This window comes from Grammomys surdaster, unplaced genomic scaffold, assembly GCF_004785775.1.
Source record: "Grammomys surdaster isolate TR1022 unplaced genomic scaffold, NIH_TR_1.0 66, whole genome shotgun sequence".
Lineage (NCBI taxonomy): Eukaryota > Metazoa > Chordata > Mammalia > Rodentia > Muridae > Grammomys > Grammomys surdaster.
The window spans coordinates 1,442,225-1,463,476 of NW_021604568.1; the positions used below are offsets into that span (position 1 = coordinate 1,442,225).

General features: G+C 48.8%; 1 protein-coding gene across 1 annotated transcript in view; it reads right to left on the bottom strand.

Moving 5' to 3' along the window:
* Positions 1-21,252, bottom strand: part of Slit1 (slit guidance ligand 1) — a 143,102-nt gene that overhangs the window by 21,514 nt on the left and 100,336 nt on the right. The window contains exons 14-25 of the mRNA XM_028772931.1: positions 18,337-18,500; positions 17,677-17,700; positions 17,383-17,527; positions 16,500-16,574; positions 16,173-16,316; positions 13,219-13,362; positions 12,769-12,935; positions 10,304-10,436; positions 9,961-10,029; positions 7,544-7,615; positions 5,833-5,904; positions 5,017-5,088 (exon numbers count right to left, since the gene is read on the bottom strand). Coding sequence (XP_028628764.1) covers positions 5,017-5,088; positions 5,833-5,904; positions 7,544-7,615; positions 9,961-10,029; positions 10,304-10,436; positions 12,769-12,935; positions 13,219-13,362; positions 16,173-16,316; positions 16,500-16,574; positions 17,383-17,527; positions 17,677-17,700; positions 18,337-18,500 — 1,281 coding nt within the window. The remainder of the gene's footprint in view (positions 1-5,016; positions 5,089-5,832; positions 5,905-7,543; positions 7,616-9,960; positions 10,030-10,303; positions 10,437-12,768; positions 12,936-13,218; positions 13,363-16,172; positions 16,317-16,499; positions 16,575-17,382; positions 17,528-17,676; positions 17,701-18,336; positions 18,501-21,252) is intronic.

Genomic DNA, 21,252 nt, shown 5'->3' on the forward strand with positions numbered 1-21,252 from the left:
CTTCAGTGTGTAAAAACAGACTTCTTAAGATTACAGGAAGTGCATATTACAGTGTATATATTATAGGTATAATAGTCTATTTGAAATATTTACATTTGCCGTATTATTTTTCAAATTACTAAAAAGTACAGTATATCATAATCATGACATTTAAAAGCTGAATAAAGACCTTATAGTGAACTCTAAGGAGGATAAGTCAGTCGTTATCAGGATCATGATAGAAAAAGAGCTCAAAGCATCTGAGGTCATCCAGAGCATAAGGCCCTTGACCTGACTCAGAGCTTCAGAAACAGACAACAAACACCAGCAGAGCTGCACCCAGGATGTAAATGTCCTTTCCCAGTTCAGTCCCCAAAACCACGGGGCCAAAGTCTCCTAAAAGCCACCCAAAAGCACCCTGGCTTATCCCGAATGTGGTTACTTGTTTCTGTCCTGAACAGAGGTCAGTACCTCACTCAACATTTTAAGCTTCCACTTGCCCAAGGCTGGGTCTTCCCAATTGAGGACCACCCCCTCTTTGGTAGTTCCTACATCTCCCTTTCTCCTGGGAACCATCTTGCCCAACGGAAGCCAACGTGAACCACGACTTATACGTTTTTTCTTTTCCTTCCTTTCTTCCTCCCTCCCTCCCTCCCTTCCTTCTTTCCGTCCTTCTTTCCTTCCTTCCTTCCTTCTTTCTGTTTTTGTTGTCGTTGTTGTTGTTGTTGCTGCTGTTGTTGTTTGAGACAGGGTTTCTTTGTATAGCCCTGGCTGTCCTGGAACTCACTTTGTAGACCAGGCTAGCCTCAAACTCAGAGATCCATCTGCCTCTGCCTCCTGAGTTCTAGGATTAAAGGCACATTCCACTATGCCTGGCATAACTTACACATTTTACTCAAAAGATTTTTTTTTAATTAAAAATAAAATAAAATCAGAAGGCTGCAGTAGAAAGACCATGAATTTCAGGTCATCTGGCTATGTAGTATGATCCAGTCTTAAAGTATTAACTAATTAGTTAAACTTTTTACAAAGTAAAGTCAACTGAGAATTTATTGGGAAGTAGAAAGCGGGTAGGATCAAGGGAGACATAGCTGGTGAGGGGCGGTGGGCAGCAGCCAGGTTCTCTTCCAGCTCAAAGAACTGTGGGTTGGGAACACACTCTGGCGAGATTATAAATAGCCCCATGTTGTTGGTGTTTGGTGTAACTTGGGTGTACTGAAACATTAGCTGTCTGCTCTTCTTATGCCAGCTCTATTAATGGAGCCTACCCTGAAACAGCCTCTCCTGTCTGAAGCCAGGATCATCCTCAAGCCGTAAACCCCCCTACCTGCCCAACCTGCTCATGCGTTTGTTTCTATGTGTGCAGTGCCGTCTTCATCCCATGCACCCAGAGGCTGCAAAAGCGGTTCCTTAAAACAGGAGCCACTAACTCCAGAACTGGACCAGACGCCAGACATCCAAAGCACTAGCTGGGTCGGTCAGCATTAATGGAGCGAGGCCTGCCAAGCACATGAGAAGGGCACAAACCTTCAGCGCAAAGGAATGCCGGAAGAACGCTATCATCCTCCCTACCACCCTCCTACCTTCCTTTCTTCCTTCCCTCCTTCTCTCCTCCCCCCCTTTTTCCTTCCTTCCTTCCCTCCTTCCTTCCTTCCTCCCTTCTTCCTTCCCTCCCTCCTTTCCTCCCTCTCTCCTTCCCTTCCTTCCTTCCTTCCTTCCTTCCTTCCTTCCTTCCTTCCTCTCTTCTTCCTTCCCTCCCTCCTTCCCTCCCTCTCTCCTTCCCTCCTTTCTTCCTTCCCTCCCTCTCTCCTTCCCTCCTTTCTCCTTCCTTCCTTCCTTCCTTCCTTCCTTCCTTCCTTCCTTCCTTCTTCCTTCCATTGAGACAAGCTCCCATTAGGTAGCCCCAGTTGACCTACTACTTGCCATCTTCCCCAGTGCTGGGAGTACAGGTGTACTATGCATAGACTCACCAATTTTTATGTTAATATTTGCATCACATTAATTATTCTGCACGTCATTGCATATAGATTACAGTGTCATACGGTCATTAACTACTCACTGTTGTATCACATGGGCATGGTGTGATGTAATAAATCATTTCTACTGAATTTTCATGCCCACTTCTCAATGAACACTGAAATACAGCTTTCTAGTCTGTAGCAGAATAAAGGCAGCAAAATGCAGGGTTGTAGCAATAAAGGACAGCATGGAGGAGCTATGGCACGAGCCACTACAGAGACATGTAGCCTTTCGGCATCGGTCTGCAGGCTAGACACCTAAGCTGGCACGTGTCTTCTGATGGATACATGGGAGATGCTATAGTGTAGACCCTGACCTTGCCTCTTCTTTTCTTCCCAACTATCATGAGGTCAAAAACTTCCTCATCCACATGTTCCCAACGTGGTGTGCAACCTTACCACAGGCCCAAAAGCAACATAGCTCACCAAGTAGGGACTGAATTCTCTGAAGCTGTGAGGCAAAATGAATGTTTCTTCTTTCAAAGTTGATTGTCTCGTGTATGGTAATAGAGAGCTGACTAACATTAGTGGATGGGCAGCTAACAGACGAATGACCAGATTTCTTATGAAATAGATCTGGCCCCAGGTTTGATAGCACCTCCTCCCACCCCCAAAGACAGCTATAGGATCAACGTTGGTTTTTACAGCTTCAGGTTTGTTCATTTAGGCCATGTGCTATCTGAACCTGGAAGAGAAAGTAGGGGGACAGCCTTGAACTCATTGGCACAGGAAAAGACTTCCTGAACAGAATACCATTAGCATAGGGACTAAGATCAACAATTAACAAATGGGACCATCATCCAGACTACGTAGCAACCCACAAAATGGAAAAAGAAATGTCACCAACTACACATCTGATAGAGTGCTAATATGCAAAATATACAAAGAACTAAAATAAACCAACCCAATTTAAAAAATGGAGTGCAGCTCTAAACAGAGAATTCTCAATAAAGGAATTGCAAATGGCTGAGAAACACTTAAAGAAATGTTCAACATCCTGAGTCATCAGGGAAATGAAATGCAAATCAAAACGATTTGAGATTCCATCTTACACCTGTCAGAACGGCTAAGATCAATAAAACAACTGACAGCTCCTGCTGGTGAGGATGTGGAGCAAGGGGAACACTGCTGGTGGGAACGCAAACTTGTACAGCCGCTGTGAGATCAATATGGCAGTTCCTCAAGAAGATGGGAATCGATATACCTCAAGATCCACCTATACCACTCTTGGGCATACGCTCAAAGGACCACTCACCCACCACAAGGACACTTGCTCAACTACGTCCATTGCTCATTTATTCCTAACAGCCAGGAAGTGGAAACAACCCAGATGTCCCTCAACAGATGAAAGGATTAGGAAAATGTAGTAAATTTACACAGCGATATATTATTCAGCCATCCAAAAGAATAAAATAAGATCATGAAATTCGCTGGGAAATGGGTGGAACTAGAAAAAAAAAATCACTTTGAATGAGGTAACCCTGACCCAGAAAGACAAATATGGTATGTATTTCTTATGTGTGGCTATTAGCTGTTCAGTCAATGAGAAACAAACTACAATCCATCGGACCACAGAGATTATGGCTAGTGTAGGGACTAGGAGGGGACAGACAGCTCTCCCTAGGGAATGTAAATACAATATGGAGTTTTGGATAGGAGGGCAGGGACTGGAACAGGAGGATCAAGTTGGGACAGGGAAGAACTGGGGACATCTAAGATGATTGAGGGGACACGGAGAGAAACACAGGGATACCAAGGTTCTCTGATCTAAGTATGCCTGCCCCCTCAGGCCCTGGGTGTGGAATGGGCTTGGAGATAAAGGGCCAGAGCAATCCAAACACAGTCCGTGTGCATGCCACAGCCAAAGGTACCAAGAAGTACCAGGAAGGTGTCTTTTCTGCACAGACCCAATCTCTAGGGTGAGGACAACCATCCTCAGCCCTGGACTTATCTATTTCTTCATTGGCTTATATATATAATACATAGAAATAAGCACTTGGTCATTTTTAACATATTCGGTGTACAAGTCAGAAATGCTGACTGTATTCCCAGCCCCAGGTAACTGTCTTCGCTACCCATTTCCAAAGTGTTTGTATCACTTCAAACAGAAACTCTGTACTCTGAGACATTAATTCCCTTTCTAGTCCTGTGTAGTGTGTGCGAGTATACGCACGTGTGTGCCTTCGAGTATTTGTATGTACATCTGTATGTGCATGTGTATCTGGAGGCCAGAGAACACCCTGTGTGTTGTTTCTCAGGTCCACACGCTTTTCCTTTGAGGCAGGGCCTCTCACTGGCCTGGAATTCACCAAGCAGACAAGGCTGGCCAGCTGGCCAGTGAGCCCCAGGGATCTGCCTCTCAGCTATAGGATTGCAAGTACATCCTTCCAGGTCCAGATTGTTACAAGAGTTCTGGGCGTCAAACTATGGTCCTCATGCTAGCACAGCAAACACTCTACTGACTGAGCCATCTCCCCAACCATATGCTTTTAAAGAATCATCACAGCACTGCCAGCTGAGGGGCTTGGGAAGCAACTCTATGCTATTCTATGCTCTTTGGGAGACACAGTTCTGGTGCTCATCTCCATGGGCTGACGTGAGACATGTGATGTGAGGACAGTCTTCAGCATGGGCACTGGGAGGAGCCACCCCCTCACCAGCCGGGCAGCTTCAGGCAAACATTTCCCTTCCTTTCCCAAGCCCTAGTTCCTCATGTGTAAAACAAGGAAACACTGCCCGTGTTGTGGGGTCATTATGGGGCAGGGGATGTCACACTGGCAGGTGATGGCTCAAGCAACCAATAAATGTTTGCTACTACCTCTAAGGTCCTGTTCTCCCTCATACTCCCTGTGAACTACTGAGGGTGTAAGAGGTCAAGAAGGTACCTAGGGAAAACTCCCAAACTCAGTATCAGGATAAAGGCAACACGTTCTGGTGGTTTGAGGAGCTGGGTCTCCTTCAGACTCCAGGTTCTGCTTAAATTCAACAAGGCTCGGAGAATTGGGCTGGTGGTACTTACAGGTGAGACAGAGATGTCACGTCTGCAAAGATGCCCTCTTGGAGGGTGGAGACATCATTGCCATGCAAAGACCTGAGGAGAGAAGATGCTACTGGATGTGGGTCCAGGGACAGAGTAGGGTGCCTGAAGAAGGACCATCCTAGCCCCGGCTAAATGGACATATAGGTGCCTGCTAGTGGGGAGACAGTCTCCAGCCCAACAACCCTACTCTGCTGCCCCAGATGGGGAAAAGGAGTCCTTAGAGTCCAGGGAGGCCATGCTATGTCCCTGTACTTTGGGAAGACTGATTTTGCCATTTAAATAGTTCAAGTACTGAGTTTATATCATAAATAAGACATGTAGGCACATAGGCCCTCTCTTAGCCTGGAGACAGAGGCAGGATAGGCTGTTTGTAAGATTAACATAGCCAGCTATAAATCAGGACTGGAGCCATCATAACAGACACAACAGAATATTTTGGTCAAAACGTCACTGTGAGAACTCGTAGAAAAGTTTCACAGATCTCTGGAAACAAACATTTTAGATCTGAATGGAAGTCAGTTGTGCAAACAAAAAACTCCTTTATCTTAGGCACCCCTCCCCTATCAGAAACAGTTATACAAGTGCAGCTCAGGGTGATGGTCACCTCTCATTTCCCACTCACAGCATGGCTTTTATAAAGGATCTGAGTGAGTATTCTCAGTTCCCATCATTGGATGTAGCTGTCCCTGCTGGGGCTCCAGACCTGGGACTATTTCTGCTCACCAGGGGGATGGGGTAGGTAGGTCTTGGGTAATGGGGTAGGTCTCCTAGAAGAATGAGTTGGGGGAGACTTACAGCAGGCGCAGCGAACGAAGTCCTTGGAAGGCCAGGGGAGGGATGCACTGGAGGGCGTTGTAACTGAGGATCCTGCAAGGAGGAAGGAGGAAGCTACGGCAAGGAGGAAGGACCATCCCTAACCCATTTTATGGGATGAGCAAACTGAGATCTTGAGGCCTGGATCATGTTATTAAATTAGTTAACAAACAGTATTTGTATTAGGGTTGCATTTCTAGAGCCCACATGCTCACCCACAAAAGATTCTACACAAATGAACCCACCAAGGGCAGACAGGCAGGCTGGCGAGGGACCTGATTCCGTGATAGATGTGCAGACTGGCTAGCACGCCATTGGCAGCAGGGGAAGGAACCACCAACATGTGGAAGGATCTCAGAGTAAATGTGCTGACTCACCAAAGTGAATCTCTTTATATGAAACTCTGGCCACACAGCCTATCCTGGGGCCAGCTGAGGGCAGAGGAGGGGGTCCTCGAGCTTCAGGTTGAGGTGAGGGCTTCCTGGTGCTGTGGTTGTAGAAAAGTTGCCAAAATCTATACAGGGTCTTTTTGAGACAGGGTCTTGCTATGTAGTCCTAGCTAGCCTCAAACTTGCAGCAATCTCCCTGCCTCAGTGCTGGGATTATGGGTCATCACTGCCGGCTATCAATGTCCATGCTTTAATATCGGATGTTTGTTGCATATTAATTATACCTAAATAGAATTATTTTTAAAAGTCCAAGTGAAGGGAACTGTCCACGGCAGAGGAAAGAACACCGTATTTCTCGTGGCTGCTGAGATTGCTTAGTCTAGTCTAAGCTCAGCACTGGGGGCAGCTCCAGGCTGTGGGGCTTTTCCAGGTGCTGAAGGAGGGCTCCCACTCCATGCTAGCAGCATCCACCCTCTGCAGTTTAACAACTTCATATCTTCTGATGTTGCCAAATGCCCCTGGAGGAGCTTGGGAACTAGGGCTTGAAACACCACAGTAGGCGGAGGTGGCCTTTACAACCAGGCTCACGGAAGCCCATTCACTGTTTCCGGAGAAGAATGTCATCAGATTGTCATGAAGATGAGGATGGGCATGAGCTGATCCACAGATGCACGTGGGAGACCCAGCTCGGTCCTCCCTGGCCTCCTCTGCTCATACTCTGTTCTTAAAAGCTGGCTAAGCCGGGCCCTTTCCTTACTGGCCCTCAGGCTTGATCTAAGTCTCACCTGGGGAAAGCCTCAGGTACCAGCATAAGATGTGTAACTCAAGGAGTTAGATCATTTGGGAGAGACTTTTACGTTTGGCTTGTTTTCCCTAGCGTTCCTCTGTCCTTGTGATCAGTTCCTGTGGTGACAACTGGGATGTCCACGCCTATGTACTGTTCCCTGTAAGCCTGTACTGCACCTTCCTTACTCACTCTACTATGGATGGCTGTGAGGGTTGTGTTCAGCTGGGACTGTTGTGAGATCAGACCCTCTGAAAATGTTGTGCCTGTGTCCTAAGACACCCATGCTGGCTATTATAATGTCCCGAGCCGCTGGTCACAGGAATTAACCAGCATCGTGTATATTTACCGTACGGGTGTTGCATTTTTGTTTTTACATTTGATAATGGCCAAAAGCTGGGTGTTTAGTCTGTAGGATCTCAGGCCCCTCTCTGATGGGAAAGGGTATCTGCATGTGATCCCAGGGATGCCAGCACAGCCTAATGCCATACATGTGCCCACTGGCCCTGCTGGCACTCACAGTGTGGTCAGCTGGCTCATGTTGGTGAAGGAAGAATTGCTTAAGGAGCTGATCTTGTTGTTGCTCAAGTCCCTGGAAGGAAGCAAGAACATCAGGATTTGTAAAGAGAGAAGGCCTTGCCCCTGGGTGCCTCCTAGCCCTACCCCACCCCCATCTGCCTCTCCTCTCCCCGCTACCCTACCCTTCCCCAGCAGGGAGGGCGAGGCTCTCGGTTGGGTGAGGATGTGGGAACACACTGGATTTGCAGTTGACTACTAAGCTCCCTCTGTTCCTTCTCTGCCTCCCACCTTCCCTCTGTAGGTACCGCTGGCACCTGACCCTTTCTGAAATAGCAGTGCCCTCTGAGGGCACTGACCAACATCCAACCAGAATTAGCAGCCTCTTCCCTGTGAAGCACCCTCCCCTGTGGTTAGAACACTAGCCACCAAATCTGTGAGACAGTGTGAATTCCCATTTTACATATAAAGAGGTGGAGTCTTCAGGCTCACACAGGGCCACCCAGCTGGCCAGAGGAGGGCTAGGCCTCACCAATCACTGAATTTCTCCTACAGTGAATGGCCATGTTAGGTACAGAGGCCATTCTTATACACCTCTCCACCTACCCCAACTGTGTCTGTATCATCCTTCCCTGGGGCCCCATCTTCTAATCCCTGGTAGGCACAAGCCTCAGGACCGGAAGCTCCCAGCTTTGCATTCCTTCAGTCCACTCTGGGTATCCTTAGTGATGTCTCTGACTGCCCTCGCTGTCTTGAGCTGATGGTGCCATCCCTAGGACCCTAGCCTGTTCCTTCTCAGAGCACTATTCCGCCTGGTGCTTCCTCAGCGGAGCAGCCTGAGACTGGCATTGTTGCTGCCTTCTACCCCTGGTGTTGTGGCCTGGCCTGGATCACCTTCCCCATCTGTCCCCCTCCCTAAGTTCCTGCCTGTATCAAGTCAGCATCCACTTGTGCTCTCTCGTCTCCAGCTTCCAGCCTCGGCTCACCACACCCTCCTTCCATCCGAGCCTTCATCTTCAGCTGTCTGTGTTGGACCCTGCTGTGCGCTCCAACTTAGGGAGCCCCTGACCTCATTCTATACCCTCCCTAGACCATCTAAGGGAGATTTATGACCTTGGGGCCCCCTGATCTGCCCACCACACCTGCTGCATGCAGCTCTTGCCTCTGAAAAGGTATTAACAGTGTGCCTTTCCTTCAGCACCCAAGAAGCCATCCTTTATAGAATCGCAACTCTTCTTCCTATTTCTAGAACCCTACTTCCTTCCTAGTGATGGGGAGGTGGAGTCTTTCGTGCTGGTGGGGCAGCCTAACAGGAGCAGCTAGCTTGATGTTCCTGCTCTGTCCCTCCGTCCTTCCTTCTTCATGTGGATCTGTGCTACTGGCGAAGGTCAGGCCACAAGAATGAGGAACATGTAGAACGAAGTCTCTTTCTTGACACCAGCCACTATTTCATCCTCACTCCACCAAAATGTTCAAAGCTCAGTGGTCATCGAGCACAGACAGACTAGTGGGAGCATCCCAGAGCTGTAACCAGCGCTGTGCAAAGTGGCCAGGCCTCAAACTGAATGTCGCCAGCCCGTGGCAACCCGGTTTTCATAGCAAAGCTTTTTCAAGAAAGGAAGGAAGCATTATGCCAACTTCAACCCTAGCTCATCGTCTAAGAGCAAACCCGCCAACAACAAGTCTCGGTTGACATTGAGAACAAACTCATTAAAAGCAGCTCTCGGATGACACTGACCCACCCGCTGCACTTGGCCAGAGCTCTGTGCCAAGACACACTATGACGGAATGTTCTCTGGATTTCGTTGATAGACTCTGGCTAATACACAGACAAAAAACGATGGAAGGGAGGTAGTAATTACACTGGGAAGCCAAGAGGAGTTGACCTTATTATCCAGGGGCTTTATTTCCAGTACTCCCACAGGGCAGAAAGACAGTAACAACAAAGCAGGTTTTTCTCTAAGAAAAAATAGTATGTGGACTGGATAGTAGCTACTTTGTTTCATATTTGGTTTGGGGACAGGTTGAACTGAGAAGCTCGGCATCATCCTCTAGTCATCCCTGGGTCCTCGCAGGGACCACCCAGGGCAACAATAATTACCACACCCAGAGCAACAATAATTACCAGGCTACGGAGTGGTTTGGGGAGATGGTGTGGTCAAAGCAGCCAGGCCAACCCATGGGGGAAGGGGGCAGGAGGTCAGAAAAGATGCAATTCCTAGATTGGCCACCAGATGGCAAAACAGCTCTTGGGTAGAGAAGTTAGTTCCCTGAAGACTGGGGGGAACAGACAGGATTCATTAACAGCATCTGCCCACAAATGGGAGATTCCTGGAAAGGTGGGGTTTCAGTGGTTAGGTGCCAATGATCCACTTAGCCTCTGAGGCAGGCCTGGAATCCTCAAGGCCCCTGGATACTCACACAAGCTGCAGATACTTGAAGGTAGACAGCTGTCCTGGAACCAATGTGAACTGGTTTCCATCCAAATAGCTGAGTGACAATAGCAAAATTACAGTTATGAAGTAGCAACGGAGATAATTTTATGGTTGGGAGCCACCACAACACGAGGAACTGTATTAAAATGTCACAGCATTAGGAAGTTTGAGAAGCGCTGGACTAGAGGAAGGTTGTCACCTTTCCAGAGCTTTCCAGGCTAACCCTCCTTCCGGTCAGCCAACACCCACTCTTCAGTGTCTCCTCCCAGTACCAGGTCCCACTGGTCCTGACTCACAGGCTAACAGATTGTAAGTCTGGGGCTACTTACAGTTCTGTGACATTCTTGGGGATGCCCTTGGGCAGAGCCTGGAGGTGCTTGTTGCTGCACCGAACCACGGTGTCCAGGCAGGCACACTCCTGGGGGCATTGTGGGCGGGGCAGGCAGCCCACCTCCTCCTGGCCTAGAGAGGAAGATATGACATGCTGGTCAGTCAGGGACCTGGTTTCATTAGGAAAGTCTCTGGGACGCTCAGAGCAGCGGCTCTTCCCTGAGCCTTGGCCACCAGCACAGCTTCTTTTCACTGTACGCCATTGGCTAACACCAACAGAAACAAAGACTTCTGGAGAATTCCAGATTAAAACAGATCTGAGGTAACCAATCCTGCCTCAGACCCAAGGTGGCCCCAGGCAGAGGAGGACACAGCTACCACTTCTGAACGCTCGATACTGTGTCAAGCTGCTCCCTTGGCAATGTTGCCACCCCTTGGGGTACACTGGCAAAGCTGGGCACTCAGTGTAGCGCCTGGCCCATTTCAAGTGTCCGACGGATGAAGAGGCAAATAGTTTTCTATTTCACTGAGATCTGGACAGGATCAATGACTTGTCCTCATGGTGATGAGGCGTCCTGGGGCTGAGACCCAGGCCAGGCTGGTGCAGACCAAAGACCCCCTTCATTCATCATTGGCTTCTTCAGTGAGAGTCCTCCATGTGTCTACCTTTCTTATGATGAGCCAGCTACCAGGGCTGGCTCAGTGGTGCCCTCTAGACCAGGATGGTTTGTGGTGAAAGAAGTTTGCAGAAAGTCCTGGGTGTGTTCTCACATGCAAACACACAGCAGGGACCGGGGAAACTGTACTGCAGAACCATGGAGGCTGCCCGGTGCTGGGAATCTGGGATGCAGGAGTACAGGGGTGATTTTTCTATCTCCTGGATCGTTCTTATAGTAGTGTACTGTCTTTGAATGAAAAGTAGCCTACCACATGTATACATGTATGTGTGTGCGCGTGTGCATGAGCATGGCGTGTTTGGTATGGGGGCACACATGTGAAAGAGAATGACCTTGGGTGTCATTTCTAGAACTTTCCAGGAGGTTAGTCTGCTGGCAGTGAGCCCCAGGGAGCCTCCCATCTTTGTCTCCCTGCACTGATATTATAGTCACACACCACCATGGCTATTTAAAAAACAAAACAAAAAACAAACAAACAAACAAAAAACATTGGTTCTGGGGATAAAAGTCAGGTCTTTGTGTTTCCAAGGCAAATACTTTACCAACAGATTCACATTTCCAGCCCCAAAGAGACTGTTTAAGTAAAACAATGTCTTCAAAAGCCAGTCAATGGCAAGAGATCAAGATGCAGTGTTTTAATTCTTAAAAGTAGGAATTAACAACAATAAAAAATTAAACCATAAAATGTGTGTGTGAACAATATGATGAAAATAAAAACCATATTGGTGGTTTCTGGTTTGTGTCCATCCATCTTTCCTTCCTTCTTCCTTTTTTTTTTTGGGGGGGGGGGTAGGGTCCTACTATTGAACCCTGGCTGGCCTTGAACTCTCAGTTCTCCTGTCTCAGTCTACATGGTCCCATGTCTGGCTTGAGGGTTTTTTTTTTTTTTGAACCAGAAATAAAAATTTTCTTAGAAAAATGCATAGATTTTCTTTAGAAAACTGCCTTAGTTGTCTCTCTTGGTGTGATAGTCAGGACCCTCTCTGGCCGCTCCCTCCTCTCCACACGGCCTGGCTAGGGTGAGTTCAGAGCAGAGGTGTGCTCTGAAATGGCCGGAGGAGCAAGGACATGCAGGCTAGAGACACATACACAGCATCCAGCAGCAGAGCCGTTTGAGAGCTAACATCAGCCTGAGGAAGGCTCCTGTGGCAGCAGACACGCTGAGAGACACTTCAGAATAGGGACAACTGAGGTACACATTTGCTATGCTACCTCAGGAAAAGTCTGCTTCCAACAGGAACCTCGGTGTGTGACCGCTGCAAGAACTGAAGGAGAGGCTACATCCTGCTAGAAGGGCAAGATGGCAGTGGGCACAGAGAGGGGTGAGGGGTTCAGAGGAACAGGACACTAGAACACAGAATGGCCAAGCCTCCCACAAGTGGGAAATGGGACTCAGGGGACTCCCACTGTGTCTGAAAGACGTGGTGGTTCCCCAGAGTCCACAGCTGGTTTTCAGGTTAAACATACTTTTATAAGGAAAAAATACTGAGTATTTTTCTCTCTGTGAACTAAGAGGTCATGTTTATTTTATTTCTCTATCCATGTTTTCCTTATGTGTGTATGTGTGTATGCATGTATATGTGTATCTGTGTGTATATATGTGTATACACATGCATATGTATATGTATATACATATATGTATATATGCAAATATACATATACCACTACACAGTGGTAGCTCCAAGCAAGAGTATCTCCTATTCTCTCCCCATGGCCCACAAGGGTGTTGCCTGCCCAGCCCCTTGGGCAAGCCCCATCCCATCCCTGCTGCATGGCCCACAAGTTACCTTCCTCACACCTGAAGTCAGGGAAAGCCACATCTTGCAGAGGAATCTGCCGCAGGAAGTCTGGGTTCTGACAGCGAGGGTTCCCTGTCACAATCTTCCTCTTCCGAAGCCAGTCGCCCAACCAGGCCAGCTGGCAGTTGCAGTTGAATGGGTTGGCCAGGAGGTTTCTGGAAGGGGCAGGACGTGTGGTCATGAAGGCACTTTTCTATTCTCAGTGAGCCTGACAGGGTCCTCTTCTGACCACACAGCCCTGACAGCTAATAATCTCCTAAGTGACCAACTTCTAGGGCCAGAGAAAGAACTAGCAGTAGAAAGAACCAGGACACATGATTTCCCTGAAGGTGCTCTTCAAAAGTTAGACCCAAGAAGTCCCTCCTGTTGCTGGGGTAGTAGGTAGGCTTCCCCCAACCTGAGCCACCACCCGACCTGGCCTCCAAGGCTGAGACTTACAGTGTGGACAGGGCCTGGAGGGTGTCAAAGGCTCCAGGGGAGATGGTGGTGATGTGATTGTCGTACAGAGACAGGAGCCGCACGTTGCGCAGCCCGGTGAAGCTGTCGTTGTGGATGCAGCTGATACGGTTGTTCCTCAGCATCCTGGGGAGGAGGGGTGATGAGAGAAGAGGCAGACCCCCTCAGTGACCCACTGAAGTCTCCCTCAGTGGTTTGGAAGCCACTGCCCAGCTTAAAAACCATTGGTGGCTTCCAAATAGCTGTGAGATGGTGTCTCCAGCCCCAGGCCATTTCCTCAGACTGACACCTGCCAAGAGCCCTGTGTTCAAGGGACAGCCATAGCTAGTGCTGCTCCGATGTCTTTCTTTCTCATCTCTATTTGGAACGATGCCTTAGCCCCATTTCTTACCCTCCAAGACCCCTTTGATTCCTGCTCCCAGCCAAAGGGGGTGGGAGGGAGGAAAGGAAAGTGGAAACCAAGGCAGCACAGGGTAGGCGATTCCAAGAGACCTTTAAATAAACTGCGAACATGCATGAGGCATGTCAGACTGATTAGCCAGTAATCAAGGACACCTAAATAACTCCAAGTTTCTGCCTGTCAAACTGGAGAAGAGATTAAACATAGTCGTCATAATGCCTAGGCCACAGCAGGGGCATGGGCACACGGCTGGCAAGACCACAAGGGGGGCCTCTCGGGAAGAGTGTGCCGAGCTGCCCTAGACTGCCCACAAGGGCACTTTCTGTTTCCATTGGCTGGCCCTCTTTCAGGACTTCACTGCCCGACTACTCAGGGATGCGCAGAACTTGCAATAATGGTCAGAATCGCAGTGTTTCTCTGAACAGAATTTAAAACAGCCTAAGCATTACATGTAATCACATGTAATTATGTTTCAGAGACATCCTATCATATATGCTTCCTTCCACGCTGAAGGAAAAAGTAGGTAATCAAATAAAATCTATTACAGGGTCCTATTAAAATACATCTGGGCATGGGAGCTGGGCATAGTGGCATAAGTCTCTGATCACAGACCTTGGGAGACTGAAGCAGCATGACAAACTCAAGATTAACTGTTAACACTGAAGAAGAAAAGGAAGAGGAGAGAAAATGTTATACATTCTCTTATATTTGTTTTTATTTATTATTTATATCTATATATGTATGTATATATATGCATGTTTAATATATGTGTGTGTGTGTATATGTATGTGTGTGTGTATATATATATATACACACACACACAAAATAAATAGTGCCTAAAAATTCCAGTGTGGTGCAGTGTCTTTAACAAACAGTACTATATTATATACTTAAAACTTTGCTGAGGAGTTGTATCTTATATTAGATAATCTCTTTTAAAAATTGTGTGTATATGTGTTTGCTGGTATTTGCGCTACATGTGTGCACCTGTCCACAGAAGCCAGAAGAGGGCGCTGGATCTCCCAGAATTGGAGGTGCTGGTGTTTGTAAGCCATCATGTGGATGCTGGGAATCAAACCCTAGTCTTCTATAAGAGCAATAAGTACTTTTAACCGCTGAAGTATCTCTCTTGTCCTCCAGTTAGATGTGTTTTGTTTGTTTTGTTGTGCTTTTGAGACTGGGTTTCTCTGTGCAGCCCTGGTTGTTCTGAAACTCATTCTGTAGACCAGGCTGGCCTTGAACTCATAGAGATCCACCTGTCTCTGCCTCTAGAGTGCTGGAACTAAAGGTATTTGCCACCACCGTCCCCCAGCTGATTAGATGTTCTTATGATGATAATAATAGTAACAATAATGATAGTAACAATAGAGAGGACAGTAAGAATTTTGGGGGAAACTGGTTACGTATAGGGCATAGACTATGGTGACAGTTATACAGGTGTATCTAGTGAACTGTGTGTATGTACATGTGTGTATTGTATGTTTGTAAGTATAAAACTATATGTAAATAAAGCATGGAAGAGCCCCTATCAACATTGACGGTGACACTGGGTACCCCTGGGGTTCTAGACACTTCACAGTCCCTCCTGGGTTTTTGCTACCTCTGTCCCCACACTGATCCTTCCCATGTCTCTCTTCTCCTCACTGACCTTCCACAGAAGAACACATGTAACTGGTTACATCTCCCCCAGGACCCAAGGGGAACTGGGCAGATGTAAGAGGGAGGGGACCAGGGCCAGCTAAACAGGACGAGACTGGAGATGTGGCCATGCTCTGCTCACAGGGAAAGGCTGAGCTGCACCGACTGGACGCCCGTTCACCAAACTCCTCAGGCATCCCACACATTTACACATTATGAACTTCAAGTGACAAAACTCTACTATGCTGCGTGTCTGAGACTTAAACCCGGGCAGGTGACTCCGAGGACTGCGTTTCCTGAGTGGCAGCCACTGCCCATCTGCAGCCATCTACACTAAAATGAGTTGAGATGAAGTGCACCCCACAGCCACAGGTGGCTCTGGGCTGGGCACATAGACAGGGAACATCTTTGGCGACCAACAGGACGTAGCCCCTTCTCCTGGACACTGAAGAGCCAGCGCTGGCTGAGTGGACAGAGGTCTGCGGTGGTCATGGAGAGGGGGTGACTGTAAGATTCCAGTGGATTCCCAAGGCCTGGCGTGCTCTGGCTGGCTCCAAGGCAAGAGTCCAGAATTTCTAGGGACATCTCTGCTCTGACATCTACACAAACAGGGTCCCCTCACAGCCGGCCACCCCTCTTGTGGTTGTTCTGGTCACTCCTGAGCATGTGCCACCTGTATCCCAGCAGCCTTGATCACAGGGCACTGAGGGGATCCGACCTCTCCCCCCAACCCCTACCAGTCCACATCCAAAGGACATGAGGATTGGTTTCGGTTACAAACATGAGATTGTCTGTCCTACTGGACAGGCTCCTCAGGGTTCCCACCCTCCTGCCAGTGAAGACTGGGAGTGGTCCCATGCTGTAGCTGGTCTGTGTGCCCCTAGCCCCACTCACTCACAGGGTCCGCAAGCCATCTAGACCCCGGAACATGCCGCTTCTGATGGACTCCAGCTGGTTGGCGGTCAGGTGCAGTTCACTGACAGAGGCGGCGCCCTCAAACGTCCCGTCTTCGATCTCGGACACCTTGTTATTGCTCAGGTTTCTGGGGGAGGAGGGAGGGGAGGATTGTGAGTCCTCTGCATCCAGGAGTCCTCCCTCCCTCACTGAACTCCTCCATACACAGGGAACCCACTCCCACTCCCAGTGGGTGCTCTGCACACTACCCTTTCCTTTCCATCCCGCGCCAGTGTCTTGACCGGCTCCGTCCCACCAATGGGAAACTCACATTTTCTTCAGATGTGAGAGTTTCTTAAACAACCCAGTGGCCTCTAGGATAGAAATCTCATTGTTGTTCAATCGTCTGTGAAAGGCAAGGAACAGAACAAATACATACGTATGTGGTCAACCTAAACACGCTTCTCACATAGAGATGATGGGGTACAAACAGAAGGCCAACTGAACCCATTTCAAAGGAAAGCTGGACCTGGCACTGGGCAAAATGGGAGTGGCAGTGGTAAATGAGAATTTTTTTAAATTAAAAATGTAATGAAGGGACAGCAAGCTGTTTTAGTAAAGATGCCTGCTGCATACTTGAGTTCTAGCCTCTTCTACATGGAGGAAAAAGAGGGCTGACTCATAAAAGGTGACTTCTGATCATACATGCACCATGACATGAAAACACACACATATACACACACGCACACACACATGGACACACATGCACACACTAAATAATGAATACTCATTAAAAAAAAGTAATGAAAATTTGTATCCATAGAAGAGAAATGCGTGTGGAAATTTGCATATGCAGACATGGACACACAAATTCAAACTTTTAGATAAAGAAATTCGGTAGTTAAGGGGTGACTTAAACCCCATCTTGAGATTATGGATTCCTGTCTCCCTAAAGAACAATCCTTAAGAAAAGCCAGTCATGGTTCAGGCTAGTGACCAGTCCTGGATGCCTAAGACTTCTCAAAGGAGACAGGGAAGAAGGAGTAGGGACCACGGATGCGGGCTGTATCTTGCCAAAACTCTGAGTTGGCATGTTCCAGACAATGTCTCCCATGATCCCCCACACAGAGCTAGCTGGGAAGGGAGCCCTAAAGAGACGCAGGTAGGCTAATGGGTGCCAGGCACGGGGGGAGGGTGGGCAGCTCACGGCTTACAGCTCAGTGGTAGACTGGGGGACTCTCTCCGGGATCTTAGAGAGCTTCAGGGCAGAGCACTCCACCACACTGGCTTCACAGCGGCACTTGTGGGGACAGGCCACGTCACTGGTACACTCGCTGTTCAGGCGGTAATCCTCCGTCCCTGGAGTGAGAGTGTGGCACAGTTGAGGGCCTGAGTAGGCTCCAAGCAGCCGAGGGCTCCCAAGCACCCTCCCCCCAACTCCCCCTTCCCTCTACTGCGGCCATACACAACCCTCCCCCCAGCTGGCCTCTGTCTCCCACACTCCTTACCTGGAATGAAGTACTGCTCTTTGGCTGGAAAAAAAAAATCAAATGCACCAGGTTATAGGAGCAGCCAGGGCAGGCCCACGCCCCATGGAAGGCACCCCAGGAATGCAGCTGGGACACTGCATGAGGGCTGCGTCTCCCCTGCCCATCTTTATGTGTAGAAGGTCTTACTCCCCAGCTCATGTCCCCAGGCCAACTAAAGCTCTCATTTGCACAGCACAGGCAGGCACTGTGCTGACCTTATGGATAGGGTTAAGGCAAGGGTGACACTAGGCTCCTGGACCAAACAGCCAGGTGCAGAAGCTGACCTAAACCGCCCTCGGCAAGATGCCAAGTAGGCTGCATGTGTCGAGGCCACTTCTCTAACTTGATTCTAGAAGGGTCTCCTACTCACTGAGATGCTTCCTAAGCCTTGAACACAGTGACACAGAGAAGAGCTGGCCTGGAGCAGAGGGATGGGAAGCTCTCCCTCCACAGCTCACTGAGCTGACCACGCCAAGGCCGCAGTAAAGTGAGGGGCAAGACAGACAAACCACCCCAAGATGAATGCAGGGCCCACACCACCCCTAGGAGGTTCCAAAGTGCCCAAGAACATCTTTGTTAAGAACACCAGGACATGTTCCTGGTCCCCAGGCCCACTGGAGACTCGCAGGTGGCTCTTACCTGAGCACCGGAACTTCTTGCTTTTGATCTGCCCGATACGCTTGTTGGCGAGGCGCCGGGGGCTGGCACAGCGGGCCCCAGTTGTCTCGATGGGGTTGGTACGTAAGAAGTCTGCCAGCCACTTGAGGTTACAGTCACAGATGAAAGGGTTCTGGGCCAGATGGCTGTCCAAAGGAACAAATGGGCTGTCAGAGACCAGGGTTGCTGACCTATACCTGACAAGGCTTGATAGCCATCTGAGGCTAAGTCAGCACTTGTGACCTCAAGGAAGGCAGAGCTAGCTGTGGGAATTATCAGTGTGCACCCCTCTGTCTCTGTCTAGCCCTTCACAGAGGAAGAGCTCTTTAGTGGAGAACGGCAGCTTTCTGAAGAGCCAGCCTTACTCTCCTCCAAGTCCCCCCTGTCCCTTCTGCCAACTCCCTTCCTGTCCTTTGACTTGAAAATTTCATGAGCATGAATGCGGTGAGAAGGGGTGGAGAGTCTGACAGACCAGACCCGCTCCTTCCTGATGAAGAAGCTAGGGAACAGAACACCAAGCCAGGGTAGGGAGGCTGAGTCTGTCTGCATCCCAGGTCCGACTAGAGCCACCATTCCTAGTCCAAGAGACATCCGTGCCCCTCCATGACAAGTTTCTAGCAGTCTCTCACTCCAGGAAAGATCAGCAAACAGGTAGCTACTGCAGAGGCCCATTCAGTTCCCTGCCAGCTTCCTGCATCAGGAGAGGAAGTGAAGGTGTGCAGCAAAGCAACCACTAGTTCTTTTTTTTTTTAAAGATTTGTTTTATTTTTAATTATATGTATATCTGCACACATATGTGCACATGTGTGCAGGTGCCCGAGGTCAGAGGTGGTGGTGGTTGTCCAGTGTGGAATGATGAAAACAGAACTCCTCTGTGGGAGCAGCACTCACTCTTAATCACTGAGTTATCTCTGTCAAGCCCAGACCCACCACTTCTGAAACGTGCCATCAGCAGGCCTACAGACCTATATCTGGGTACTGTCCCACTGAGCATGTCCTGCAGACACTGCGTTGGAGAGAGTGTGCTGTGCTATAGTCCCCTGGCAGCGTCTTGACAGTAAGCTCATTCTGTGACCCAGTGACTCTGGGGGAGAGGGAAACACTGATCTACAATGAGCTGTAAGCCAGCACAGGCAGCAACAGTGTTCTCTGCAGCTGTACCTGGAAATGACCCAAAAGTACTGCATCCGGGTGTGGTGAACAACACTTGGCTACTCTGATAGCCTTGAACATTATTTGTCAATGACAAAAGACCCTCTTCTGTCTGTTTTCTTACAACTCAGATCAAGGATGAAATGTTCAAGATTCAAAAACCCCAAAACCATTACACGACACCAAAGAAGTCAGTTACTAAAAGTAGCTTGTTGCTTGACTCTGGTTTATAAAATAGCCAGAAAAGGGCAATCCCCAGATGAGAACACAGCCTAGAGGCTGCCTGGGGCTGAGCTGGGAGTGAGCCTAAGAAATCAGGGAGCCTGACAGAAACTTTCCAACACTGAATTGTGAGCAGCTTTGTGGATTTACTGAGTCACTGAGTTGCTCTCTCAGAAGAGATAAACTCTGTAAGTGAGTTACACCTCAGCACAGCTCTGTCGGTTTGCTTAGATTGTTAGTTTGAATTGTGAGTCAACACCGTCATTTGTGGCCCACGCTGAGTTTGAACTCTTAGACTCCGGTGATCAGCCTCATGAAGACCTGGGACGATAGGCATTCAGTGTTTTGCTTGACTTCATATTGGGTGGGTCAGCAAAACTGCAGCAAACCCAAAACTGCAGCTCTGCAGCTCGTAAGCCTTGGTGCTGTGGGTGAATCAAGCAACTCACAGGGTGGTGAACTTGCCTCTGCCTCAGCTAAGGTGCTGGACCACTCCATAGCTACAGGAAGAGGGGCCGGGCAGTAGCTCAGGTTTGTATGTCTTTTGCTCTGGTTCCAAATTATAATTCTGTTGTTAATATGAGCAGGTATTTATGGAAATCTAATTTTGCTTTACAGCCATAGAGAAGTCTGTTCTATAGCCTTAGAGAAGTCTGTTCTACAGTTGAGGAAATCAGCCATTTTCAAATGACGAGACCTGCTAACATTCAACCTTGTGGGGGATCTCAGGACATCCTCCACCTCAGTTTCCTCTAAATAAAAATACAGCCAATGAGCCCTGCTTCCACAGGGCCGCTGTTGTGAAGCAAGATAACACTCAAAGAACCTGAGTCCCTCCATCCCTCCCCCACCCCAAGGCTTCCTGTGTACCAGCTCGAGTCATTGCACCTCTTTAGCATGTCTCTGCAGAAACTCTGCCAGCTACTGAAAACAACCGCCTTCCCCATCTCTCACTGTAACCTCTAACTCCACATGCTCAGTGAGGTTCCCCACGGACAGCTTACTCCTCTCACTGCCTGTAAGTAAATTAATTAGGGGGAGTCAGGCTGCAGGTGCACGTGCGGCTTAATGAGTTTGTACTTGTGGCTGACAGCGACTGCTCTGCAGAGTCCCCAGGGAGTGGGTGTCACACGTTTAACCTGTTCAGCCTCACACAGACGTTGTCTACCTCTGAGCAGCACTGTCAGGGACCACTCTGACCACAGAGGCCGTGGGAGGAGATCAACAGTGTCTGTTATGCACAGGCTTCCTGGCCCACATCAACACATCCAGACAGACCCCGGTGAGCAGGAGGGAGGGGCAGAGGACCTGAGTTCAGGCAGCTAGCAGGTGAACATCTCTGGGTGGGGAAGTACTCCAGCCATGGCCTAAGGACTCTTAGTGACCAACCCACAGCAGCAGCGAATGCACTTCCTGGGCTTCCAGAATCATCACCTCAGGACCCTGATCCATCAATGGGCATTGAAGCTGTCTATAGTTAGTGGCTCTTCTTCCAGACAAAAGCAACAAAAGAAAGGAAGGGGT